Source organism: Dendropsophus ebraccatus, chromosome 1, assembly GCF_027789765.1.
Source record: "Dendropsophus ebraccatus isolate aDenEbr1 chromosome 1, aDenEbr1.pat, whole genome shotgun sequence".
Classification (NCBI taxonomy): Eukaryota; Metazoa; Chordata; class Amphibia; order Anura; family Hylidae; genus Dendropsophus; species Dendropsophus ebraccatus.
Genome location: NC_091454.1, coordinates 228,737,401 through 228,762,354, shown reverse-complemented (window position 1 = coordinate 228,762,354; position 24,954 = coordinate 228,737,401). Strand labels below are relative to the sequence as shown.

At 48.5% G+C, this 24,954-nt stretch overlaps 1 protein-coding gene across 1 annotated transcript; it reads left to right on the top strand.

The window, feature by feature from the left end:
• The first annotated feature begins 16,488 nt into the window (after positions 1–16,488).
• On the top strand, positions 16,489–17,568 carry LOC138786401 (olfactory receptor 5B12-like). Its single transcript, XM_069963395.1, has one exon. The coding sequence runs from the start codon at positions 16,489–16,491 to the stop codon at positions 17,566–17,568; it is 1,080 nt and encodes a 359-aa protein (XP_069819496.1).
• The last annotated feature ends 7,386 nt before the right edge of the window (positions 17,569–24,954 follow it).

Genomic DNA, 24,954 nt, shown 5'->3' with positions numbered 1-24,954 from the left:
CAACAAACAAGCGATATAGTCAGGGGCAGGCAGCTAGCAAGGATAGTCAGAACACAAAGCAGTAGTCAGGAGATGCAAAGAAACAGAATCCACAAGCAGGCAGAGACTAAGTCAATAACCAGCAATGATATCCAAGACTGAGGTAGTTATATAGGAGGCCAGGGCTCTGATCCAGAACATCATTGGACCATCCCCCTGATCTCCAAGCACAGACAGCTGAGAACAAAACAGATCCACTGGCAGGAAGACCTGTCACTCACAGCAGAACCAAAACACAGATTAACCATGACAAGGCCAGACAGAACTCAGCAGGTGAAGTCGGGTGTGTCTCCCAACCCAGGTGAGCAATAAACCAGAGTTCACACACAGCAAAACAAAACACAGAAACAGGATACAAGAAAATCAGTGCCTTGTCGGCCGAACAGCACGAGCCGAGGGGCGCATAATGCTCTGCAGAGATACCATCCTGACAAGTAAATGGTCTGAAGGAATAAGAGTTAACAGAGTGTAGGGACAAGAACACATATTCTACTATTGGGAGCTTACCATGGTTGGCCATATGGAGGTACCTTCAGAAGATGTTTACCCAGTACAACAGTTATCTGGGTAGTCGGCTGGGTCACCCTTATGCTTGGCTGTCTCATCTGATACAGGTGTCTGTATCCTCTATATCTCCCTCTGTATATACAGCAGTATGGCGTCCCGGGAAAAGTAACCTCTGCCCCCCCGGGACATCACCGATAATTGTACAGAGACTTGTTACATGGGATCCTTCATTATATCGTTGCATCTATAATAGGAACAGTCTCTTATTCCCACTGTTATGGAGATTATTATAAAGTTTAGAAGGAACTCGAGTTATCAGACCAAAAAGACCAGAACCGTAACCCTATTAACTTTGACCCAATTGACTTTGTTTCTTTTCTTTGTAGCTGATGACATTGTGCTTGGGACATAGAGGTGATGGATCTTCTGGTCCGTTATATACTTTATCACTTTTGAATACAGAGTTCTTTGTTAGGTGCGGTAATAGTTGTGTGAGGGCCCTCTTATAAGGTCCAATATGGGGCTGAGATCCGTGAGATGGGCGCTCGCCTGCAGTACCTTTACGTGAGGCGTGATAAATCGTGGAGCTGGGCCAAGTGTATTGGTCACCAGGGAGGATGCCACCAGGACCTTCTTAGTGTATTGGCTGGTGGTTATGGATATTTGCTGGGATGTTTTCTTAACGACTTGATATGTATCATATGGGACAATTTGTACAATTTTGGGTGAAAGAGTCCAATGGTTGTCCATGTAATAAACCTCCTTGGTATACACAGTCATCCTACACTACGAATCTTCTCTAAATACTATAGGACATAGTGACATATCTCCAGTAACTCAGCCAAACTGGGAAAAAAAATCTAAATGATGTTAAGAAGAGAAGAAAATAGAAAAGCGAGAATTACTTCCCTTTTGGAAATGTTGCCACTTTTATACCTGCAATAACCCAACCCCCGAATAACCATCTCATATACATTACCTGAGCCGTAGCACCCAGCATGTAAGCAAAAATACTGTGGAGACACCATCCCGTGTCTCTCAATGTCAATGAACTAGCCAGACCTTCCTTCGAGAAGGAACAGCCAAGCCAAGGGGGTCTCCAGTCAAGGAAAACACCTTTCAACAAGCCATAGTCAAAAATGACATGACTTGGGAAATACCCAAACATGGTATCCATCCACAGACAGCTGTTTCGGGGTATTTGCCCCTCATCACTGTGGGGCAGGATTCTGGCTAGTGGGAGCAAAACCAAGCAAGTTCATTTAAAAAAAACGATAGTTGTGATGGGAGATCAACCAAAACACCACAGAGACATCATCACGTGTTTATCAATGTCAGTGAATCTAGAAACATTGCCCCCTGGGAAATCAAATATGCAAAAATACTGAGAAGACACCATCACATGTTTCTCAATGTCAGTGAGCAAGCCAGACCTTCTACCAGGAGGGAACAGCCAAGCCAAGGGGGGTCTCCAGTCAAGGAAACCACCTTCCAACAAGCCACAGTCATGTGGATGGATACCATGCTTGGGTATTTCTCAAATCACGTCCACTCACCTCCCCGGTTCCAGCGGCGTGACGTCGCAGGTCCGCTCAGCCACTCAGTGAAGGAGGCGGGATCCGTTTCAAGTCCGCTCAGATCCCGTCTTCTTCACTGAGTGGCTGAGCGGACCTGAGACGTCACGTCTCGGGCCCGCGTCAGACAACCGGAAAGGGCTGAGAACCGGGCACCGGAGTGCCGCGATGCGGGACCTGCTGCTGGAACCAGCGCAAAGAGTGCCCCCACGCTGGAGTACCCCTTTAATTAGAAGGTTCTGAGCTGGGATAGCTTGCAGACAGAGAGCAGGAACAGACACATGCCCTAGGTAGAGGAGCGGTAAGATGGCAGCCTGGTGCTGAGGCCCTATGGAGGCAAAGTGTATGGTGGGATCAAACCGATGCCATTACAAATTTACATCTTCTCATTACTTGTGTATTGCTCTGAGAATGATGGCTTTCCCCTCCTGGTTCCTCAGGCTGTATATAAAAGGATTCAACATGGGTGTCATGACTGAAGAGAAGATGGAGGCCACCTTACTTTGCTTATCACTTACATCGGAAGGAGGACGTAAGTAAGTGAGGAACACGGACACATAAAAGATGGAGGCACAGATGATGTGTGAGGAGCAGGTGCTGAACGCTTTCTCTCTGCCCCTGATGAAGATGTATGAATGGTGGTGGTCAGTGAAGCTATGCCGTAGAATCCAATGAGGGATGTGATGACCGTGTTACACATGAAGGTGTCGGAGCAGGAGAGCCGGAGTAATGGAGGGATGTCACAGTAGAAATGGGCAATAAAATGTGAGCCGCAGTATTGTAGACTAAATATACAGCTGGTCTGTACCGATGACTGCAGAAAGCCAAGAGCAACAGCCACCAGAACCATGCCGAAACAGTTTTTTGTGGTCAATATAAACACAGGGGGGGATTTACGAGGAGTACGCCAGGGAAAGGGGCAGGCTCACCTCCCGTACACCTGGCTGGCCCAATGGGCAGGCTGGCGGAGCTTGGGGGTGTGGTAAGGCAGGGAGGAGGCGTGGCCTCCTTGGGTGTGGGTTTCACAGCTCTGTTTGTGGTGAATAGAGCTGAATTGTAATGTCACACACAACCTGAGGACAGGAGTAAAAAAGTAGCCGTGTCTTTGCATGCTGCCCGAAACAGCTGTAGCCTCTGTGGAACACAACGTCTCATGATGCTCTGACCTGGTGCCGGTGATCCGGTTAGGATACAATCAGTGCAAAGCAGCAGGTGGTCCGGTACTCCTAAAACCGGCGCGTTTCGGGCAGTCACCATCCTTAGTCACGGCACTGAAACATATCCGCTGTAAATATAGAATGGTGTAAAGTATGGCGCCTGTGCCCAGCAATATATGAGGTGAGCCCGGCTTGCTTCATGGATGGCAGGGGACAGGTCACCATCAGTGACCGTCATGTGATCCTTTTAAAGGGGTAGTTCATAAAGAAAAATTCTTTAAAATCAACTGGTCTCAACATGTGTCAGAGATTTCTAATTTATTTCTATAAAAATCAAATCTTACAGTACTTATCAGCTGCTGTATGTCCTGCAGGAAGGGGTGTATTCATTCCAGTCTGACACAGTGCTCTCTGCTGCCACCTCTGTCCATGTCAGGAACTGTCCAAAACAGGAGAGGTTTTCTATGGGGATTTGCTGCTGCTCTGGACAGTTCCTGACATGGACAGAGGTGGCAGCAGAGAGCACTGTGTCAGACTGGAGAGAATACACCACTTCCTGCAGGACATACAGCAGATGGTAAGACTGGAGATTTTTTAATAGAAGTAAATTACAAATCTCTGCCACTTTCTGGGACCAGATGATTTGAAGGTTTTTTTTAGTGTGTGTTGAACGACCCCTATAAATGGTGCGATCTAAAGCAATTGTGACATTTAAAAAGGTAAATAATAGGAGCTGCTCCTGTTCTGTGTCTGACCGCCCATCCCCCCCCCCCCCCCGCAACACAAAACTACATATCACAGGCAAAAACATGGAAAAACGGACATGGAAATAAAAAAACTTTGTGTACCGTACTGGCACTGACCCACGGAATAAGGAAAAGGCCTCTGTAACGTTCTCGACCTTTGGCCTCATTTGCTGGCTGTCCGGCGTCACCATTACTAATGTGCGGCCCACACCCCCTGCACCCCGAGACACTGGTCGCCCACATACCCTATATACAGGAGCGGTCCTGGATCTCCTTACCTGTGTGACGTATAGGCAGCGTATATACAGGAGCGGTCATGGATCTCCTTACCTGTGTGACGTACAGGCAGCTTATATACAGGAGCGGTCCTGGATCTCCTTACCTGTGTGACGTACAGGCAGCGTATATACAGGAGAGGTCCTGGATCTCCTTACCTGTGTGACGTACAGGCCGCTTATATACCGGAGCGGTCATGGATCTCCTTACCTGTGTGACGTACAGGTAGCTTATATACGGGAACGGTCCTGGATCTCCTTACCTGTGTGACGTACAGGCAGCGTATATACGGGAGCGGTCATGGATCTCCTTACCTGGGTGACGTACAGGCAGCTTATATACCGGAGCGGTCATGGATCTCCTTACCTGTGTGACCTACAGGTAGCTTATATACAGGAGCGGTCCTGGATCTCCTTACCTGTGTGACGTACAGGCAACTTATATACAGGAGCGGTCCTGGATCTCCTTACCTGGGTGACGTACAGGCAGCTTATATATACAGGAGCGGTCCTGGATCTCCTTACCTGTGTGACGTACAGGCAGCTTATATACAGGAGCGGTCCTGGATCTCCTTACCTGTGTGACGTACAGGCAGCTTATATACAGGAGCGGTCCTGGATCTCCTTACCTGTGTGACGTATAGGCAGCTTATATACAGGAGCGGTCATGGATCTCCTTACCTGTGTGACCTACAGGTAGCTTATATACAGGAGCGGTCCTGGATCTCCTTACCTGTGTGACGTACAGGCAGCTTATATACAGGAGCGGTCCTGGATCTCCTTACCTATGTGACGTACAGGCAGCTAATATACAGGAGCGGTCCTGGATCTCCTTACCTGTGTGACGTACAGACAGCTTATATACAGGAGCGGTCCTGGATCTCCTTACCTGTGTGACCTACAGGCGGCTTATATACCGGAGCGGTCATGGATCTCCTTACCTGTGTGACGTACAGGCCGCTTATATACCGGAGCGGTCATGGATCTCCTTACCTGTGTGATGTACAGGCAGCTTATATACAGGAGCAGTCCTGGATCTCCTTACCTGTGTGACCTACAGGCAGCTTATATACAGGAGCGGTCCTGGATCTCCTTACTTGTGTGACGTTCAGGCAGCTTATATATACAGGAGCGGTCCTGGATCTCCTTACCTGTGTGACGTACAGGCAGCGTATATACAGGAGCGGTCCTGGATCTCCTTACCTGTGTGACGTACAGGCAGCTTATATATAGAGGAGCGGTCCTGGATCTCCTTACCTGTGTGACGTACAGGCAGCTTATATACAGGAGCGGTCCTGGATCTCCTTACCTGTGTGACGTACAGGCAGCTTATATACAGGAGCGGTCATGGATCTCCTTACCTGTGTGACGTACAGGCAGCTTATATACAGGAGCGGTCATGGATCTCCTTACCTGTGTGACGTATAGGCAGCTTATATACAGGAGCGGTCCTGGATCTCCTTACCTGTGTGACGTACAGGCAGCTTATATACAGGAGCGGTCCTGGATCTCCTTACCTGTGTGACGTACAGGCGGCTTATATACAGGAGCGGTCCTGGATCTCCTTACCTGTGTGACGTACAGGCAGCTTATATACAGGAGCGGTCATGGATCTCCTTACCTGTGTGACGTACAGGCAGCTTATATACAGGAGCGGTCCTGGATCTCCTTACCTATGTGACGTACAGGTAGCTTATAAATACAGGAGCTGTCCTGGATCTCCTTACATGTGTGACGTACAAGCCGCTTATATACAGGAGCGGTCATGGATCTCCTTACCTGTGTGACCTACAGGCAGCTAATATACAGGAGCGGTCCTGGATCTCCTTTACCTGTGTGACGTACAGGCAGCTTATATACAGGAGCGGTCATGGATCTCCTTACCTGTGTGACGTACAGGCAGCTTATATACAGGAGCGGTCCTGGATCTCCTTACCTGTGTGACGTACAGGCAGCTTATATATACAGGAGCGGTCCTGGATCTCCTTACCTGTGTGACGTACAGGCAGCTTATATACCGGAGTGGTCCTGGATCTCCTTACCTGTGTGACGTACAGGCAGCTTATATACAGGAGCGGTCCTGGATCTCTTTACCTGTGTGACGTACAGGCAGCTTATATACCGGAGCAGTCATGGATCTCCTTACCTGTGTGACGTACAGGCAGCTTATATACAGGAGCGGTCATGGATCTCCTTATCTGTGTGACGTACAGGCAGCTTATATACAGGAGCGGTCCTGGATCTCCTTACCTGTGTGACGTACAGGCAGCTTATATACAGGAGCGGTCCTGGATCTCCTTACCTGTGTGACGTACAGGCAGCTTATATACAGGAGCGGTCATGGATCTCCTTACCTGTGTGACGTACAGGCAGCTTATATACAGGAGCGGTCCTGGATCTCCTTATCTGTGTGACGTACAGGCGGCTTATATACCGGAGCGGTCCTGGATCTCCTTACCTGTGTGATGTACAGGCAGCTTATATACAGGAGCGGTCCTGGATCTCCTTACCTGTGTGACGTACAGGCAGCTTATATACAGGAGCGGTCATGGATCTCCTTACCTGTGTGACGTACAGGCAGCTTATATACAGGAGCGGTCCTGGATCTCCTTATCTGTGTGACGTACAGGCGGCTTATATACAGGAGCGGTCCTGGATCTCCTTACCTGTGTGACGTACAGGCAGCTTATATACAGGAGCGGTCCTGGATCTCCTTACCTGTGTGACGTACAGGCAGCTTATATACAGGAGCGGTCATGGATCTCCTTACCTGTGTGACGTACAGGCAGCTTATATACCGGAGCGGTCCTGGATCTCCTTACCTGTGTGACGTACAGGCAGCTTATATACAGGAGCGGTCATGGATCTCCTTACCTGTGTGACGTACAGGCAGCTTATATACAGGAGCGGTCTTGGATCTCCTTACCTGTGTGACCTACAGGCAGCTAATATACCGGAGCGGTCATGGATCTCCTTACCTGTGTGACGTACAGGCAGCTTATATACAGGAGCGGTCGTGGATCTCCTTACCTGTGTGACCTACAGGCAGCTTATATACAGGAGCGGTCATGGATCTCCTTACCTGTGTGACGTACAGGCAGCTTATATACAGGAGCGGTCATGGATCTCTTTACCTGTGTGACGTACAGGCAGCTTATATACAGGAGCGGTCATGGATCTCCTTACCTGTGTGACCTACAGGCCGCTTGTATCCGCTCTCTCACTGCTGTAAATCCAGACCCTGTTTTGTAGCGCTCTGGAGCCCAGGAGTATATCGGTCTGCGGTCCTGGCGGATCGGGGATTATTGCCGTGTACGACCTATTAGGGACTTATTATTCTATAATCTCACTTCCCCGTATGGAATCATCTCCTGTCTGGATACTGATGGTAATTGGATCACATGTAACGTTGTCTATGAAATGATAAAAATAAGATGTTTTCTTCTGCCTGGGGCTGTGGATCCCCTGGATCTTGATGATGAAGAGTTAGTGCCGCCACCATTGCTGGAGTTTATTATTTACCCTATAAGGAATGTAGAATATTACGTGTCAGGACATTAGAGAATCGATGTGATGATGGACGTTCAGGTCTCAGCCGAGCTCTGTAGCCATCCACCTCCGATCATACATCAGATGTCCTAAACATCTACACATGCTGTAAAAACAAAACCGGAGAATACCATTGGTGATGGTGGGGAATCATTTCTGTCTGGGGATGTGGGGAACATAATAAAGAAGCTATATTCACCCATCCTGGTGCCCATGCAACGCCGCATGCCACTGCAACCCTGCTGACCATCTGCAGATCTCCCCTGCGGCCGGATGCCCCGCTCAGTTAGTCAGTGACTGGGGCCACATACTGCTGCGGGCTGAGCGGGCTAAATCTCACCCTTTGGTGATGTGCTAGCTGGGTTGTGATGTACCCTAATGCTGGGAGAAAGTGACATCCAGGGGGAGAAAATTGCGGGCACGAGGTCTGGTACACATGCTGTCTTTGTTGTCTTCCTCCCACCTCCGTCCATCCACCTCCCCCCACCACCAGTTCACACGTACAGGATCTGTAGCAGATTTGATGGCACGGATTTGAAGCTGCAGATCCTGTATGTGTGAACAGACCCTAAATAGGCTAAAAAAGAAAAACCTGATGTGATCCCTACAGAGTGTGATGGTGCCCTGTCCCCATTGGTCACCTCATCTTGGTGGTCATACTCCCATTGTCATCCATGACTTTGCCCATAGGTTGCGCACTTTGTCCCTCCTGGTCTCTTGCAACTACACGTCTATCCAAAATCCTTCCCCACCTACCATCTGCTACCACATGGTTTCTCCTGTGTCTGACCTCAACTTGTTCCGACTATGAACCTGTGACTATAACTCAAAACACAAGGAAACTGCCAGCCCAAGACATCGGCCTGTGTCCAGACTGCCTTGGGGCCTTACATTGGCTTCTCTTGCTCCTCAAGGTCATCCTCCATCTATACCAAACCAATCTCTGAGAGGTAATGACCCAGTAATCCACTGCACCAGAAGCCAGATTCTCATCAGAGTTAAAGGTTTCAGGGGGCTACTTAAACAATGCCCATGGGGGTGGCTCAAAGTCAGGCTGGTTAGAAGGCAAAGCATTCCCGCCATGTTACATCCATTATATTCTGATGAGATCTCAACACAAGTCTAGTGTTTGCACCTATTTAGGGTAGGGACTGTCGTCCAGTTACCCGCTGCTACCTAGGGCAGTCTGAGGTAAGCAGGCAGGGACATGGGTGGGGTGCCAGTCAGGGCTCACTTGTCCCTGTTCCTGTTTTTCCTGATGGTTCATAACAGTTACTGAATATCTACTGCATGTGTAGACAGTTCAGTCTGAATTTGTGTCGTCCACTAGTTGTCTTATTTTTACACCAATAAAGTGTGCCAAAAAGTGCGCCATCCCTCGGTGAACACAGAACAAATGTGTCTAAAACGCATTGAAAATGTGACACAAGTTATGTGCAAATTGCCCCAGATTTTTGACACAGGCCATTTTTATAACCTCCCTCATTGTGTTGTCACAAATAAAGGCACAGCGATGGGCACCAGATTTTTGCCAAGTTACGTAAATGCCTTTATGGACATACGGTGTGTGCACCAGTTTATTAAGAATTTTTTAGTTTTTCATGATAAATTTCATTTTGTCTGCAGGTATATAGACAATATTATTATAATATGGAGAGGGTCCCCTGCAGACCAAACCGATGTTCACTGATCCATAACTTCTCAGAGAAGAGTGAATATTTGGACTTACTCATCATGGAGGTCTCTACTATGAAAAAGCTCAAGACTCAATACAGTAGACACAGGTAACTTTATGGTTAATGATAGTGTCCACCACCAGGGCCTCTTTAACCAGAGGGCACATGGTGCACGTGCACTGGGCCTACTGGTTAAAGGGCCCCCCCGAGTAGGCCGGCCGTTGTTACGTGCGACCAGTGCGGTCGCACAGGGCTCCGGCTGCCGGCCTGTCAGGGGGGAGCGCCATGGATGGGTAATCTACTTACCCATCCATGGTGCCCCCTGCAGGCCCCCGCCCGGCACTGACAGAGAGAAAGCCATTGGCTCCCTCCCTGTCAGTGACTCTTGTGGCCACACTTCCTGCGGTCACAAAAGGCCGCACTCTCCCTCTGGCGCCCGACATCACTGGAACGTCGGCGCGAGGGTAAGGGGAGTGCAGCCTCTTGTGACCGCTGCAGTGCGGCCACAAGAGAGAAGAGGGACGCTTGGACCCAGGTAAGTATAACTGTTTTTTATTTAATGTTATATGGGGGGGGGGGGCGCTATATACATGGGGGGCTATATACTATTGGGGAGCACAGGGGGTCTATATACTTATGGGGGAGAAGACTGGGGGGGTATATACTATTGGGGGAGCACAGAGGCTCTATATACTATTGGGGAGCACAGGGGGTCTATATGCTTATGAGGGAGCACACGGGGGGGTATATACTTTTGGGGGAGCACAGGGGCTCTATATATTATTGGGGACAGAACAGGGGGCTATATACTATTGGGGAGAGCACAGGGGGCTATATACTATTGGGGAGAGCACAGGGGGCTATATACTATTGGGGAGAGCACAGGGGGTCTATATACTATTGGGGAGAGCACAGGGGGTCTATATACTATTGGGGAGAGCACAGGGGGCTATATACTATTGGGGAGAGCACAGGGGGTGTATGTACTATTAGGGCGAGCACATGGGGGCTATATACTACTGGGGAGAGCACAGGGGGCTATATACTATTGGGGAGAGCACAGCAAGGAGGCTATATGCTATTGGGGAGAGCACAGCAAGGGGGCTATATACTATTGGGGAGAGCACAGCAAGGGGCTATATACTATTGGGGAGAGCACAGCAAGGGGGCTATATACTATTGGGGAAAGCACAGGGGGGCTATATACTATTGGGGAGAGCACAGGGGGCTATATACTATTGGGGAGAGCACAGCAAGGGGGCTATATACTATTGGGGAGAGCACAGCAAGGGGGCTATATACTATTGGGGAGAGCACAGCAAGGGGGCTAAATACTATTGGGGAAAGCACAGCAAGGGGGGCTATATACTATTGGGGAGAGCACAGCAAGGGGGCTATATACTATTGGGGAGAGCACAACAAGGGGGCTATATACTATTTGGGGAGATCACAAGGGGGCTATATACTATTTGGGGAGTGCACAGCAAGGGGGCTATATACTATTGGGGGAGAGCACAGCAAGGGGGCTATATACTACTGGGGGAGAGCACAGGGGGGCTATATACTATTGGGGGAGAGCACAGCAAGGGGGCTATATACTATTGGGGGAGAGCACAGCAAGGGGGCTATATACTATTGGGGGAGTGCACAGCAAGGGGGCTATATACTATTGGGGAGAGCACAGGGGGTCTATATACTATTGGGGGAGAGCACAGGGGTGCTATATACTTCTGGGGGAGCACACAGGGGGTCTATATACTAATGGGGAGAGCGCACAGGGGGGCTATATACTACTGGGGGAGCACACGGGGGGGTCTATATACTACAGGGACACCTTAAAACTATGGAGGCACAAAGGGGTTTAACTATATAGGGGTACAGAGGGGTGCAACTACTATTTAGGGGTACAAGGGACCTAACTACTATGTTTAGGAGCCTAAAATATTTGTCTGGCAGATTCTGGAGAGAAGATTTACAGCCAGGAGAAGACTTCAAGGTGGCCCAGGCTGGATGGAGAGAAAAAGAAAAGGTGACAGACTCTGATCGGAGAAGACGCCCCCTGTGAGTCACTGGATGTAACTGCACTCTGTTATAGGGTTGTAGTGTTAGGGGTCATGATGTGGCGGTATTATGTAATGGTATCATTGGTGATATCTTTGTTTTGTTCAGTGCAGTTTTCATGTAATATGTAATCACTGTATGGTGGAAATAGTGTTATAAGGTAACTACTGAATGTATTGGGGGCAAATTCAGTACATTATACCATGTGCCGAAAGAGAAGAGGGGAGCCCACTCTTGAGGGCTGTGCACCGGGCCCACCAATGTATTAAAACGGCCCTGTCCACCACAGAAAGTCAGTATAGTCAAGAGAACACAAGGACCGAATAGAGCAGAGATACTACAGAGGCACTTTCCTTGAAGTAACCTGGATAGAAAGTTGTTGCATTCAGCCAGGAGGACTCTTCCACCACTGAGGTCCTCCAACCTACTAAGCAATTCCAGTCTGCAGATGATGAATCTATCACGTCCACATGAGGATGAGGTTCATTGATTGGAAATTACCCACTGCTATTGAGCCAAGTCAGTGGAACGTTGGATGATGCCCAAGAGTTCTCAATAATTCTTCTGTCAGGCATTGGTGGAGTAACAAGATGCTCAGGATCCATAACAAATTAATAGCAAGAAACCTGACCTCCCTGAGGATTTCTCTATGCCTGGTATATGACCCTCCCCTATGTGGCCTACAGACAGATTTTGTAGGTATTGCTCCACAGCTGTATAGATAACATTTGATTTTCTGTATCAACTGAGCCAGAAAACATCATATATACAGTATACATGCTGGTCACAGTAACAACAACACCATCAGTACCACTGACATCACCATCATTACCACCAACATCACCATCATTATCACCAACATCACCATCACCATCATTATCACCAACACCACCATCATTATCACCAACACCACCATCATTACCGCTGACACCACCATCATTACCACCGACATCACCATCATTACCACCGACATCACCATCATTACCACCGACATCACCATCATTATCACCAACACCACCATCATTACCGCTGACACCACCATCATTACCACCAACACCACCATCATCATTACCACCAACACCACCATCATTACCACTGACACTACCATCATTACCACCAACACCACCATCATAACCACTGACATCACCATCATTACCACCAACACCACCATCATAACCACTGACATCACCATCATTACCACCACCACCACCATCATTATCAGCAACACCATCATCATTACTGCTGACACCACCCTCATTACCACTGACATCACCAACACCACCATCATTACCGCTGACACCATCATCATTACCACCAACACCACCATCATTATTACCACCAACACCACCATCATTACCACCAACACCACCATCATAACCACTGACATCACCATCATTACCACCATCACCATCATTATCACCAACACCACCATCATTACCGCTGACACCACCATCATTACCCCCTGGACTGACGGCTAGCTAGGGATAGTGGGGCCCTATCTTGACCCTAAGAGAACAAGTACTTACATCTACGGGTATGAAAATCCGCCTAACGCTGACTGTGGGCAGAGTTTTTGGCTTAGTTGCACTTACCTAGCCACTGAATGAGTATCCAGACACTTACAATCAATTAAGAAAGCAGTTAACCTTGTGTTACTTTCCTTCAGCTGCGCTAGGTAGAGTAAAACACATAGTGACACCAAGTGGAAGAAGTAGCATACTACAAACATCAGCTACAGAGCATATAGACACATGAGCACCGACCTACACATGCTGCTATAGACATCAGTGGACACCCGCTCTGGGACACTGCATGTGTACAGGTGTGCCACTACATCCGTTATATCACCTGTGTAAAAGTAACTCTTTCAGGTGTCACACTCTGGGATGATGGGTGCCTTTCCGCACTATCACCATATGGTGTCTCACTCTCCCTTGTTTGAATACACAGCTGAAGGTAGAGAGTTAACTACTATTTGTTCTGCTTACTGTTCTGAGCAATCACTGGTGCAGGCAGGGCCGGATTAAAGGGAGGGCACAAGGGGCATGTGCCCAGGGGCCTCCACCACTAGGGGGCCCCCACCAGCCCAAACCCGGAAGTGGTGTCTGGGCGCCAGTCCCACACGCAAAAAGCATGTGGAAACCGTGCCTGGACACAGCACTGGCCACACTGCATGCTGTCCAGGGAGGGAGGGAGGTGTAGGGTTAATCCTGTGTAAGCATCTCCCTCCCGGCAGGCTCAGACTCCCCCCTGATGGGTCTTTGAATGGATTCTTCCTGTCAAGCTTAGGGGTGCCTGTCTCCTGCCGAGGTCCTCACTCCCCCTTGCTCCTCCCCCTCACTGAGGAGAGGACTGCATGGGACGTTAGCAAGGAAACTTGATCTCTCCAGCAGGGATGTGACATCATGGAGCATGCTGGAGCATCTGTCACAGTGGCTGACAGGCTGAAGGAACAGAGAAGAGCCAGAAGAGAGAAGACCTGTCATCTGCCCAGATCAGGTGAGTATGAGGTTTTGTTTTGTATTGGCACAACAGAGCAGGGGTATATACTATAGAGGCATATATCAGAGCAGGGATATATACTACAGGGCATATATCAGAGCAGGAGTATATACTATAGGGGCATATATCAGAGCAGAGGTATATATATATATATATATATATATATATATGTATGTATATATATATATATATATATATATATATATATATATAGCCTGTGTGCAGCATATGACATGTAGCCTGTGTGCAGTGTATGATATATAGCCTGTGTGCAGCCTATGATATATAGCCTGTGTGCAGTGTATGGTATATAGTCTGTGTGCAGTGTATGGATACATAGCCTGTGTGCAGTGTATGGTATATAGCCTGTGTGCAGCCTATGATATATTGCCTGTGTGCAGCCTATGATATATAGCCTGTGTGCAGCCTATGATATATTGCCTGTGTGCAGTGTATGGTATATAGCCTGTGTGCAGCCTATAATATATAGCCTGTGTGCAGCCTATGATATATAGCCTGTGTGCAGTGTATGGTATATAGCCTGTGTGCAGTGTATGGTATATAGCCTGTGTGCAGTATATAACATGTAACCTGTGTGCAGTGTATGATATATAGCCTGTGTGCAGCATATGACATATAGCCTGTGTGCAGCATATGACATATAGCCTGTGTGCAGCATATGACATATAGCCTGTGTGCAGTGTATGATATATAGCCTGTGTGAAGCCTATTATATATAGCCTGTGTGCAGCCTATTATATATAGCCTGTGAGCAGCATATGACATAAAGCCTGTGTGCAGTGTATGATATACAGCCTGTGTACAGTGTATGGTGTATATATAGCCTGTGTGCAGCATATGACATGTAGCCTTTGTGCAGCTATATATGCCATGATCCTTAGGGTATATTCACATGTACCATATCTGCTATAGATTATACACAGCCTTTAAGTACTTTCTGGGTGCTCCTTACTGCTTCAGGTAGTTTATATGGTTGGGGACTGAAGATGGGACTTAGACTTGCAAGTCCAGGTTCCTTCAGCGATTCACATCTGCATATGCTGCTGTGGGGGCTAACACAGTGGGCAAGAGAGCACAGAAAGTGCTAAAGTGCTGTGTTCTCGCATTGAAGTAAGTGGGAACACACAACGATGCTCACCCCTCCCCCATCCTGTCTCTAGGACCTGGCATCTTCCTCTGCACTGCAGCCTCTAGGGACCATCATATGCAGAACAGAGGAGGATGCTGAGCCATACAGCCAGGAGTGAGGAGGGGTAGGTACTAAATCCCCTACAGCAATCAGCCACCTATATAGATTGCTGTATGGTTTATTTGTGGGGGAAGAAAATGGGGGGGGCCCCAACAAAATTGTTGCCCAGGGCCTCCACCAACCTTAATCCGGACCTTGGTGCAGGTACCACACACACTATCCTCCGATCACACTTTTTCCTTCTCCTTTCTCTAGCACTTTCCCCACCAATAGGAGGTTAGACCCGATATAAGTGAGTTAGTTCCTGGTGGGAGGGTCTTCTAGTCAGTAGTGGAGTTGCTCTGAGACAGAGACACAGTTTCTTCAGAGAGCCTTTCCAAGTTAAGATGCACTGCTAAACCCAGAGGTGGGATACCTGTCACCTGGGTCAGCCTTGCCTACACATGGGATCCTTCTCAACAGTCGGGACAATCTACTGAGCCAAAGATTGATCCTCAGTGGGACAAAGGGAATAAGCTGAAGTATCCCACTGGTACCTGCTGAAACTTCTTGGATAATCTTGAGAGGTTAGCTTTGCCCAGTAGTTCAAGCCTGAAACTCGTGCTACCTGACAGTCTCTGAGCTGGTTTGACAAAAGGCGGTCACCGTAACAAGTGCCCTAGAATCCACCTGCTGTATACCACCTAAGCACCCCGGTTCACAGCACATGTAACCATGGGCTCCCAGCCAATAATATACATGAAGGTAAAAATTTGCCTATATGAGTATAACAACCACAGAACCATCTCTACATAGAGGAGACATTGGATAGCTACGGTAAATATAGACATTACATTCTATGTCCTTATAGAACAATTACATTTCCACAATCTTCAGGACTCGTCGCTTTGGGGCCGTTAGTGACAACACCCAAAGGTAATGAGGTTTATTATAAAGAGACCTGGATTCACATCTCTGCTATCAGACCGGCGGGTGAATTAGACGCACCCATTCTTGCATCAGCCTCTTAAGGAACAGAATATTTCTCAGAATTTTGAATATTTTAATCCAGATTCTCAGTATCATCTAATCCTATTCATGTAATGGTACCGAACCTATGAAAGCCGGCTTCTTGTTTTATCCATGGAGGGCTGAACCAGATGGTGTACCGGTAGGAGATGGCAGAGTGGCCAACTGGCAAATAATATTTGGCATGAATGAGACCCAAGTGACTATGTTTAGGTTTTCTGGACTGACTCAGGACCCAGCACTCTCCATCTTCCTCTTCATATTCTTCCTCCTGGTCTACATGATAACAGTGGTGGGTAATGTTGGGTTGTTCATCATTGTCTATAGGACGTCCACCCTCCACACTCCCATGTATTACTTCCTCAGTCACCTCTCGGTGGTGGACCTCTTCTACTCCTCAGCTGTGACTCCTAAGATGATAGTTGACCTGATCTTCCTGGAGAAGGTCATCACATTTAATGGCTGTGCCCTCCAGTTTTTTGTGTTTTCTGCTCTTGCGGGTACAGAGGTTCTTCTTCTCTCCTCCATGTCCTATGACCGCTATGCTGCCATCTGCCACCCGTTACATTATGTGTCCATAATGACCAAAAGGAAATGCCTTGGTTTGGTTCTTGGGGCTTTCGCTTTTGGCTTCTTCCAGTCGTCAGTACAGACCATTTGTTTGTTCAGTCTTTGGTATTGTGGCTCCTGGCTCATTGACCACTTCTACTGTGATGTCCCCCCTCTACTAAAGCTCTCCTGCTCCAGAACTTTTACTTGTGAAATGGTCAATATTTTTCTTATAGGCAGTTGTGGATTTTTTTCATTGGCCTTGATCCTGTGTTCCTACATTTTTATCATTACCTCCATCCTAAGAATAAGATCTGGTAACGGTCGACAGAAAGCGTTCAGCACCTGCTCCTCACACGTCATCTGTGCCTCCATCTTCTATGTGTCTGTGTTCCTCACTTACTTTCATTCTTCTTCCAATGTCTTTGAAGAACAAGACAAGGTGGCTGCCATATTTTATTCCATAATGACACCGATGCTAAACCCACTAATCTACAGCCTGAGGAACCAAGAGGTGAGGAAGGGTATCGCACAAGTCCTTCATAGCATTGGTTGCCTTGTTACAGCTTCACTCAGCAAGCAGTTGAGTGGGACTGATGGGGGTGGTGGTGGGGTGATTGCACGCTCAGTGCAAGGGGCACAAATAGGAAGTAATATCACTGTGTGGGACATTGGTGCTACCATTTTGGGATTTATCAATGGGAGGTTTAAGTAGGTTGGGAACAGGTGGAAAAGCAAGATTCTTTGTTGTTGTTGGCGGCAGAAGTCTTCATGGTGGTCTGGACCAGGCAATATACTTACATAGTTAATAAGGTTGAACATGACAAAAGTCTATCGATAATCTATAACCCTACTAGAATGATCCAGAGGAAGAAATAGTCCAGGGGGAAACAATCCAGGCTTCAAATATGGGGTTTGAAAAATTCTGTATTAAAGTCCCATCACCAGAAATCATCCAGGCCCCCTTTATACTTGTGTAATGAAACAGTCATCACATAATCATGTTCCATAGTTCCACTGCTTTTACTGAAAAGAATATAGAGTTCCACAGTCTTACTGCTCTTACAGTAAAGAATATAGAGCTTTCCATAGTCTCACTGCTCTTTCAGTAAGGAGTATAGAGAATCCCATAGTCTCACTACTCTTCCAGTAAAGAATATAGAGAGTTCCATAGTCCCACTGCTCTTACAGTAAAGAATATAGAGAGTTCCATAGTGTCACTGCTCATACAGTAAAAAATATAGAAAGTTCCAGTTTTACGGCTCTTACAGTGAAGAATATAGAGAGCTCCATAGTGTCACAGCTGTTCCAGTAAAGAATATAGAGAGTTCCAGTGTCACTGCTCTTACAGTAAAGAATATAGAAAGTTCCATAGTCTCACTGCTCTTACAGTGAAGAAACCTTCTTTCCTCTAGACGTAGAGGATGGCCCTTGTCTTGGTTAGAGGCCTAGGTGAAGGGAGATCACTAGAAATGAGTAGGAGGGAGGAGAACAGTGTCTACAGGAGGAGGGAAGAGAGCAGAGTTTACAGGAGTAGGGCAGTGTCTACAGGAGGAGGGTAGTGTCTGCAGGAGGACGACAGAATCTAAAGGAGGAGGGAGGACAGCAGAGTCTACAGGAAGAGGGAGGAGAAAAGAGTCTACAGGAAGAGGGAGGAGAGCAGTGTCTACAGGAAGAGGGAGGAGAGCAGTGTCTACAGGAAGAGGGAGGAGAAAAGAGTCTACAGGAAGAGGGAGGAGAGCAGTGTCTACAGGAAGAGGGAGGAGAGCAGTGTCTACAGGAGGAGGGAGGAGAGCAGTGTCTACAGGAAGAGAGAGGAGAGCAGTGTCTACAGGAAGAGGGAGGAGAGCAGTGTCTACAGGAGGAGAACAGTGTCTACAGGAAGAGGGAGCAGAGCAGTGTCTACAGGAGGAGAACAGTGTCTACAGGAAGAGGGAGCAGAGCAGTGTCTACAGGAGGAGAACAGTGTCTACAGGAAGAGGGAGCAGAGCAGTGTCTACAGGAAGAGGACAGTGTCTACAGGAAGAGGGAGCAGAGCAGTGTCTACAGGAAGAGGACAGTGTCTACAGGAGGAGGGAGGAGAACAGTGTCTACAAGAAGAGGGAGCAGAGCAGTGTCTACAGGAGGAGAACAGTGTCTACAGGAAGAGGGAGCAGAGCAGTGTCTACAGGAGGAGGACAGTGTCTACAAGAGGAGGGAGGAGAGAAGAGTCTACAGGAGGAGGGAGGAGAACAGTGTCTACAGGAGGAGAACAGTGTCTACAGGAAGAGGGAGCAGAGCAGTGTCTACAGGAAGAGGACAGTGTCTACAGGAGGAGGGAGGAGAACAGTGTCTACAGGAGGAGAACAGTGTCTACAGGAAGAGGGAGCAGAGCAGTGTCTAAAGGAAGAGGACAGTGTCTACAGGAGGATGGAGGAGAGCAGTGTCTACAGGAGGAGGACAGTGTCTACAGGAAGAGGGAGCAGAGCAGTGTCTACAGGAGGAGGACAGTGTCTACAGGAAGAGGGAGCAGAGCAGTGTCTACAGGAAGAGGACAGTGTCTACAGGAGGAGGGAGGAGAACAGTGTCTACAGGAGGAGGGAGGAGAACAGTGTCTACAGGAAGAGGGAGCAGAGCAGTGTCTACAGGAGGAGAACAGTGTCTACAGGAAGAGGGAGCAGAGCAGTGTCTACAGGAGGAGAACAGTGTCTACAGGAAGAGGGAGCAGAGCAGTGTCTACAGGAAGAGGATAGTGTCTACAGGAGGATGGAGGAGAGCAGTGTCTACAGGAGGAGGACAGTGTCTACAAGAGGAGGGAGGAGAGAAGAGTCTACAGGAGGAGGGAGGAGAACAGTGTCTACAGGAAGAGGGAGCAGAGCAGTGTCTACAGGAAGAGGACAGTGTCTACAGGAAGAGGGAGCAGAGCAGTGTCTACAGGAAGAGGACAGTGTCTACAGGAGGAGGGAGGAGAACAGTGTCTACAGGAAGAGGGAGCAGAGCAGTGTCTACAGGAGGAGGACAGTGTCTACAAGAGGAGGGAGGAGAGAAGAGTCTACAGGAGGAGGGAGGAGAACAGTGTCTACAGGAAGAGGGAGCAGAGCAGTGTCTACAGGAGGAGGACAGTGTCTACAAGAGGAGGGAGGAGAGAAGAGTCTACAGGAGGAGGGAGGAGAACAGTGTCTACAGGAAGAGGGAGTAGAGCAGTGTCTACAGGAAGAGGACAGTGTCTACAGGAGGAGAACAGTGTCTACAGGAAGAGGGAGCAGAGCAGTGTCTACAGGAAGAGGACAGTGTCTACAGGAAGAGGACAATGTCTACAGGAAGAGGGAGCAGAGCAGTGTCTACAGGAAGAGGACAGTGTCTACAGGAAGAGGACAGTGTCTACAGGAAGAGGGAGCAGAGCAGTGTCTACAGGAAGAGGACAGTGTCTACAGTAGGAGGGAGCAGAGCAGTGTCTACAGGAGGAGAACAGTGTCTACAGGAAGAGGGAGCAGAGCAGTGTCTACAGGAGGAGGACAGTGTCTACAGGAAGAGGGAGGAGAGCAGTGTCTACAGGAAGAGGGAGGAGAGCAGTGTCTACAGGAGGAGAACAGTGTCTACAGGAAGAGGGAGCAGAGCAGTGTCTACAGGAAGAGGACAGTGTCTACAGGAGGAGGGAGGAGAACAGTGTCTACAGGAGGAGGACAATGTCTACAAGAGGAGGGAGGAGAGAAGAGTCTACAGGAGGAGGGAGGAGAACAGTGTCTACAGGAAGAGGGAGCAGAGCAGTGTCTACAGGAGGAGAACAGTGTCTACAGGAAGAGGGAGCAGAGCAGTGTCTACAGGAGGAGTACAGTTTCTACAGGAAGAGGGAGCAGAGCAGTGTCTACAGGAAGAGGACAGTGTCTACAAGAGGAGGGAGGAGAGAAGAGTCTACAGGAGGAGGGAGGAGAACAGTGTCTACAAGAAGAGGGAGCAGAGCAGTGTCTACAGGAGGAGAACAGTGTCTACAGGAAGAGGGAGCAGAGCAGTGTCTACAGGAGGAGGACAGTGTCTACAAGAGGAGGGAGGAGAGAAGAGTCTACAGGAGGAGGGAGGAGAACAGTGTCTACAGGAGGAGAACAGTGTCTAGAGGAAGAGGGAGCAGAGCAGTGTCTACAGGAAGAGGACAGTGTCTACAGGAGGAGGGAGGAGAACAGTGTCTACAGGAGGAGGACAGTGTCTACAAGAGGAGGGAGGAGAGAAGAGTCTACAGGAGGAGGGAGGAGAACAGTGTCTACAGGAAGAGGGAGCAGAGCAGTGTCTACAGGAGGAGAACAGTGTCTACAGGAAGAGGGAGCAGAGCAGTGTCTACAGGAAGAGGACAGTGTCTACAGGAGGAGGGAGGGGAGCAGTGTCTACAAGAGGAGGACAGTGTCTACAAGAGGAGGGAGGAGAGAAGAGTCTACAGGAGGAGGGAGGAGAACAGTGTCTACAGGAAGAGGGAGCAGGGCAGTGTCTACAGGAAGAGGACAGTGTCTACAGGAAGAGGGAGCAGAGCAGTGTCTACAGGAAGAGGACAGTGTCTACAGGAGGAGGGAGGAGAACAGTGTCTACAAGAAGAGGGAGCAGAGCAGTGTCTACAGGAAGAGGGAGCAGAGCAGTGTCTACAGGAGGAGGACAGTGTCTACAAGAGGAGGGAGGAGAGAAGAGTCTACAGGAGGAGGGAGGAGAACAGTGTCTACAGGAGGAGGGAGCAGAGCAGTGTCTACAGGAGGAGAACAGTGTCTACAGGAAGAGGGAGCAGAGCAGTGTCTACAGGAGGAGGGAGCAGAGTAGTGTCTACAGGAAGAGGACAGTGTCTACAGGAAGAGGACAATGTCTACAGGAAGATGGAGCAGAGCAGTGTCTACAGGAAGAGGACAGTGTCTACAGGAAGAGGGAGCAGAGCAGTGTCTACAGGAAGAGGACAGTGTCTACAGTAGGAGGGAGCAGAGCAGTGTCTACAGGAGGAGAACAGTGTCTACAGGAAGAGGGAGCAGAGCAGTGTCTACAGGAGGAGGACAGTCTCTACAGGAAGAGGGAGCAGAGCAGTGTCTACAGGAGGAGGACAGTGTCTACAGGAGGAGGGAGCAGAGCAGTGTCTACAGGAGGAGGGAGGAGAACAGTGTCTACAGGAAGAGGGAGCAGAGCAGTGTCTACAGGAGGAGAACTGTGTCTACAGGAAGAGGGAGCAGAGCAGTGTCTACAGGAGGAGAACAGTGTCTACAGGAAGAGGACAGTGTCTACAGGAAGAGGACAGTGTCTACAGGAGGAGGGAGCAGAGCAGTGTCTACAGGAGGAGGGAGGAGAACAGTGTCTACAGGAGGAGGGAGCAGAGCAGTGTCTACAGGAGGAGGACAGTGTCTACAAGAGGAGGGAGGAGAGAAGAGTCTACAGGAGGAGGGAGGAGAACAGTGTCTACAGGAAGAGGGAGCAGAGCAGTGTCTACATGAAGAGGACAGTGTCTACAGGAAGAGGGAGCAGAGCAGTGTCTACAGGAAGAGGACAGTGTCTACAGGAGGAGGTAGGAGAACAGTGTCTACAGGAAGAGGACAGTGTCTACAGGAGGAGGGAGCAGAGCAGTGTCTACAGGAGGAGAACAGTGTCTACAGGAAGAGGGAGCAGAGCAGTGTCTACAGGAAGAGGACAGTGTCTACAGGAAGAGGGAGCAGAGTAGTGTCTACAGGAGGAGGGAGCAGAGTAGTGTCTACAGGAGGAGGGCAGGATCTACAGGAGGAGGGAGGAGAGCAGAGTCTACAGGAGGAGCACAGGATCTACAGGAGGAGGGAGGAGAGCAGAGTCTACAGGAGGAGAGAGGAGAACAGTGTCTACAGGAGGAGAACAGTTTCTACAGGAGGAGGGTAGTGTCTATGGGAGGAGGGCAGGATCTACAGAAGGAGGGAGGAGAGCAAAGTCTACAGAAGGAGGGAAGAGAACAGAGTCTACAGGAGGAGAGAGGAGAACAGTGTCTACAGGAGGAGAACAGTGTCTACAGGAGGAGGACATGATCTACAGTAGGAGGGAGGAGAGCAGAGTCTACAGGAGGAGGGAAGAGAGCAGAGTTTACAGGAGTAGGGCAGTGTCTACAGGAGTAGGGTAGTGTCTGCAGGAGTAGGGAACACAGTGTCTACGGGAGGAGGGAGGAGAGCAAAGTCTACAGAAGGAGGGAGAACAGAGTCTACAGGAGGAGGGAGGAGAGCAGAGTCTACAGGAGGAGGGAGGAGAACAGTGTCTACAGGAGGAGAACAGTGTCTACAGGAGGAGGGGAGAGAGCAGAGTTTACAGGAGGAGGACAGTGTCTACAGGAAGAGGGAGCAGAGCAGTGTCTACAGGAAGAGGACAGTGTCTACAGGAAGAGGGAGCAGAGCAGTGTCTACAGGAAGAGGACAGTGTCTACAGGAAGAGGGAGCAGAGCAGTGTCTACAGGAGGAGGGAGGAGAACAGTGTCTACAGGAGGAGGGGAGAGAGCAGAGTTTACAGGAGGAGAGCAGTGTCTACAGGAGGAAGCAGTTTCTACAGGAGGAGGTCAAGATCTACAGAAGGAGGGAGAAGAACAGAGTCTACAAGGGGAGAGCAGAGTCTACAGGAGGAGGGTGTATCATCTGTCAGCCTTAGCTCTGCACAGAGATGATTCAGAGACTGTTTTGCATTGCCTGCAGAAATTTGATGGAATTGTGCTGATACATAAGTGTTCACAGCTTGAAAGTAACTGATAATACTCAACCCAGGCAGGTCAGCAAACCGATAAAACACTTTTCTTGTTTATTACCAGAATATATATGGTTCTGTGTGGACATCATACATTGTAGCCTGGCTGGTATATAGACATGATGCAGAAGAGCATGGGACATCATCTATATATGCAAATCCCAGCAGTTCACACGGCCAGCCCTCCTCTCTTTATCATAAATAGGTTCCATAAAGCCAAACAGGAGATCATGGAGATTTTCTCTCACAGATGGTGTATGGAAATTTACTGTCAGATCATCCAATGGAAAAATAAAAGTTTGCAAGTGACTTTTATTCCAGTAGATGTGATTGTACTTTTTTTCCCCTATATGGAGCATTATCCTAAAGTAAAGTATAAAGTAAATCGATCTCTGATCTCTGTTACGGGTCAATGAGGATCAGAAGCTCCTCCATGTGTTGCACCAATGACATCTTCCTTGCTTAACCAGAATTTATATATATTTTTAATTTCTTATATTGCTTGTTAATTCTCCTGCTCTCCCAGGGGCCCCGGGGACACAATGAGTATTTCTTAGGTGAATGAGCTTTATTATATAAATGTAGAGCATGAGCGGTGCGGCTAGTCCTCAGAGTGTCAGGACAGGTAAGAGGCTGAGGTCTATCCTATTACAGGCTGTGAATGTTATATAACCAGGTATTACAATATAAAGAATGTATTCTACCCCAGGAGCTTACAATCTATTGTCTCTATATGGAAAATTACATCTTTCAGCATAAGGAGGGAACAAGGGTAAAACCTGGAAGATGGTTCATTCTGCGCTCGGCCCCTCCGATAACACAAACAAATCGTCCGACTTTACAGCACGTGGGACGTTTGCCGGAAACCACCTGAATTCTATGGATAGATTTTTGAAAGGGAAGGTGGGGGAGACTATCAGGTCCATGGCCCATGCACTCATCATATCAGTTCCATCCATCGATTGGTAAATTGGGAATGGGATTCTTTGCTTTCCTCCAATATTGATGAATCTTGTTTGATTTTCCTTATAGCTACCTGGTCATTTTATTTTGCCCCACTGTAGGTACCGGAGTGAGCTGCAAAATATCCCAGAAATGGGGTTCCTACTCATTCATCCTTAAAGGGGTATTCCACTGAAACATAACTTGTGATATGTTGCTGTTCATGGTGAGACTAACAATTCCTTCCATACTTGTTATTATCTATTCAGTCTCCTTCCCCTAGTTCTCAGCTGCTGCTTTCTGCTGAAGACACAAACATCTGTGTGTGAGCTTTTCTCTCTGTCTCCCCCTCCTCCCCCCTCCCTTCTGAGATGTCTGATGTAAACAAGTCCCTGGCTGTATCTGCAATGCTGTGAGGATTAATGACAGATAGTTCATTAGCAACTTGACCTCAGAATAACCCTCCCAGTAT

Bases quoted from the DNA above. Each gene is read 5' to 3' on its own strand.
- LOC138786401 (XM_069963395.1), top strand. From the start codon at position 16,489: ATGAATGAGACCCAAGTGACTATGTTTAGGTTTTCTGGACTGACTCAG.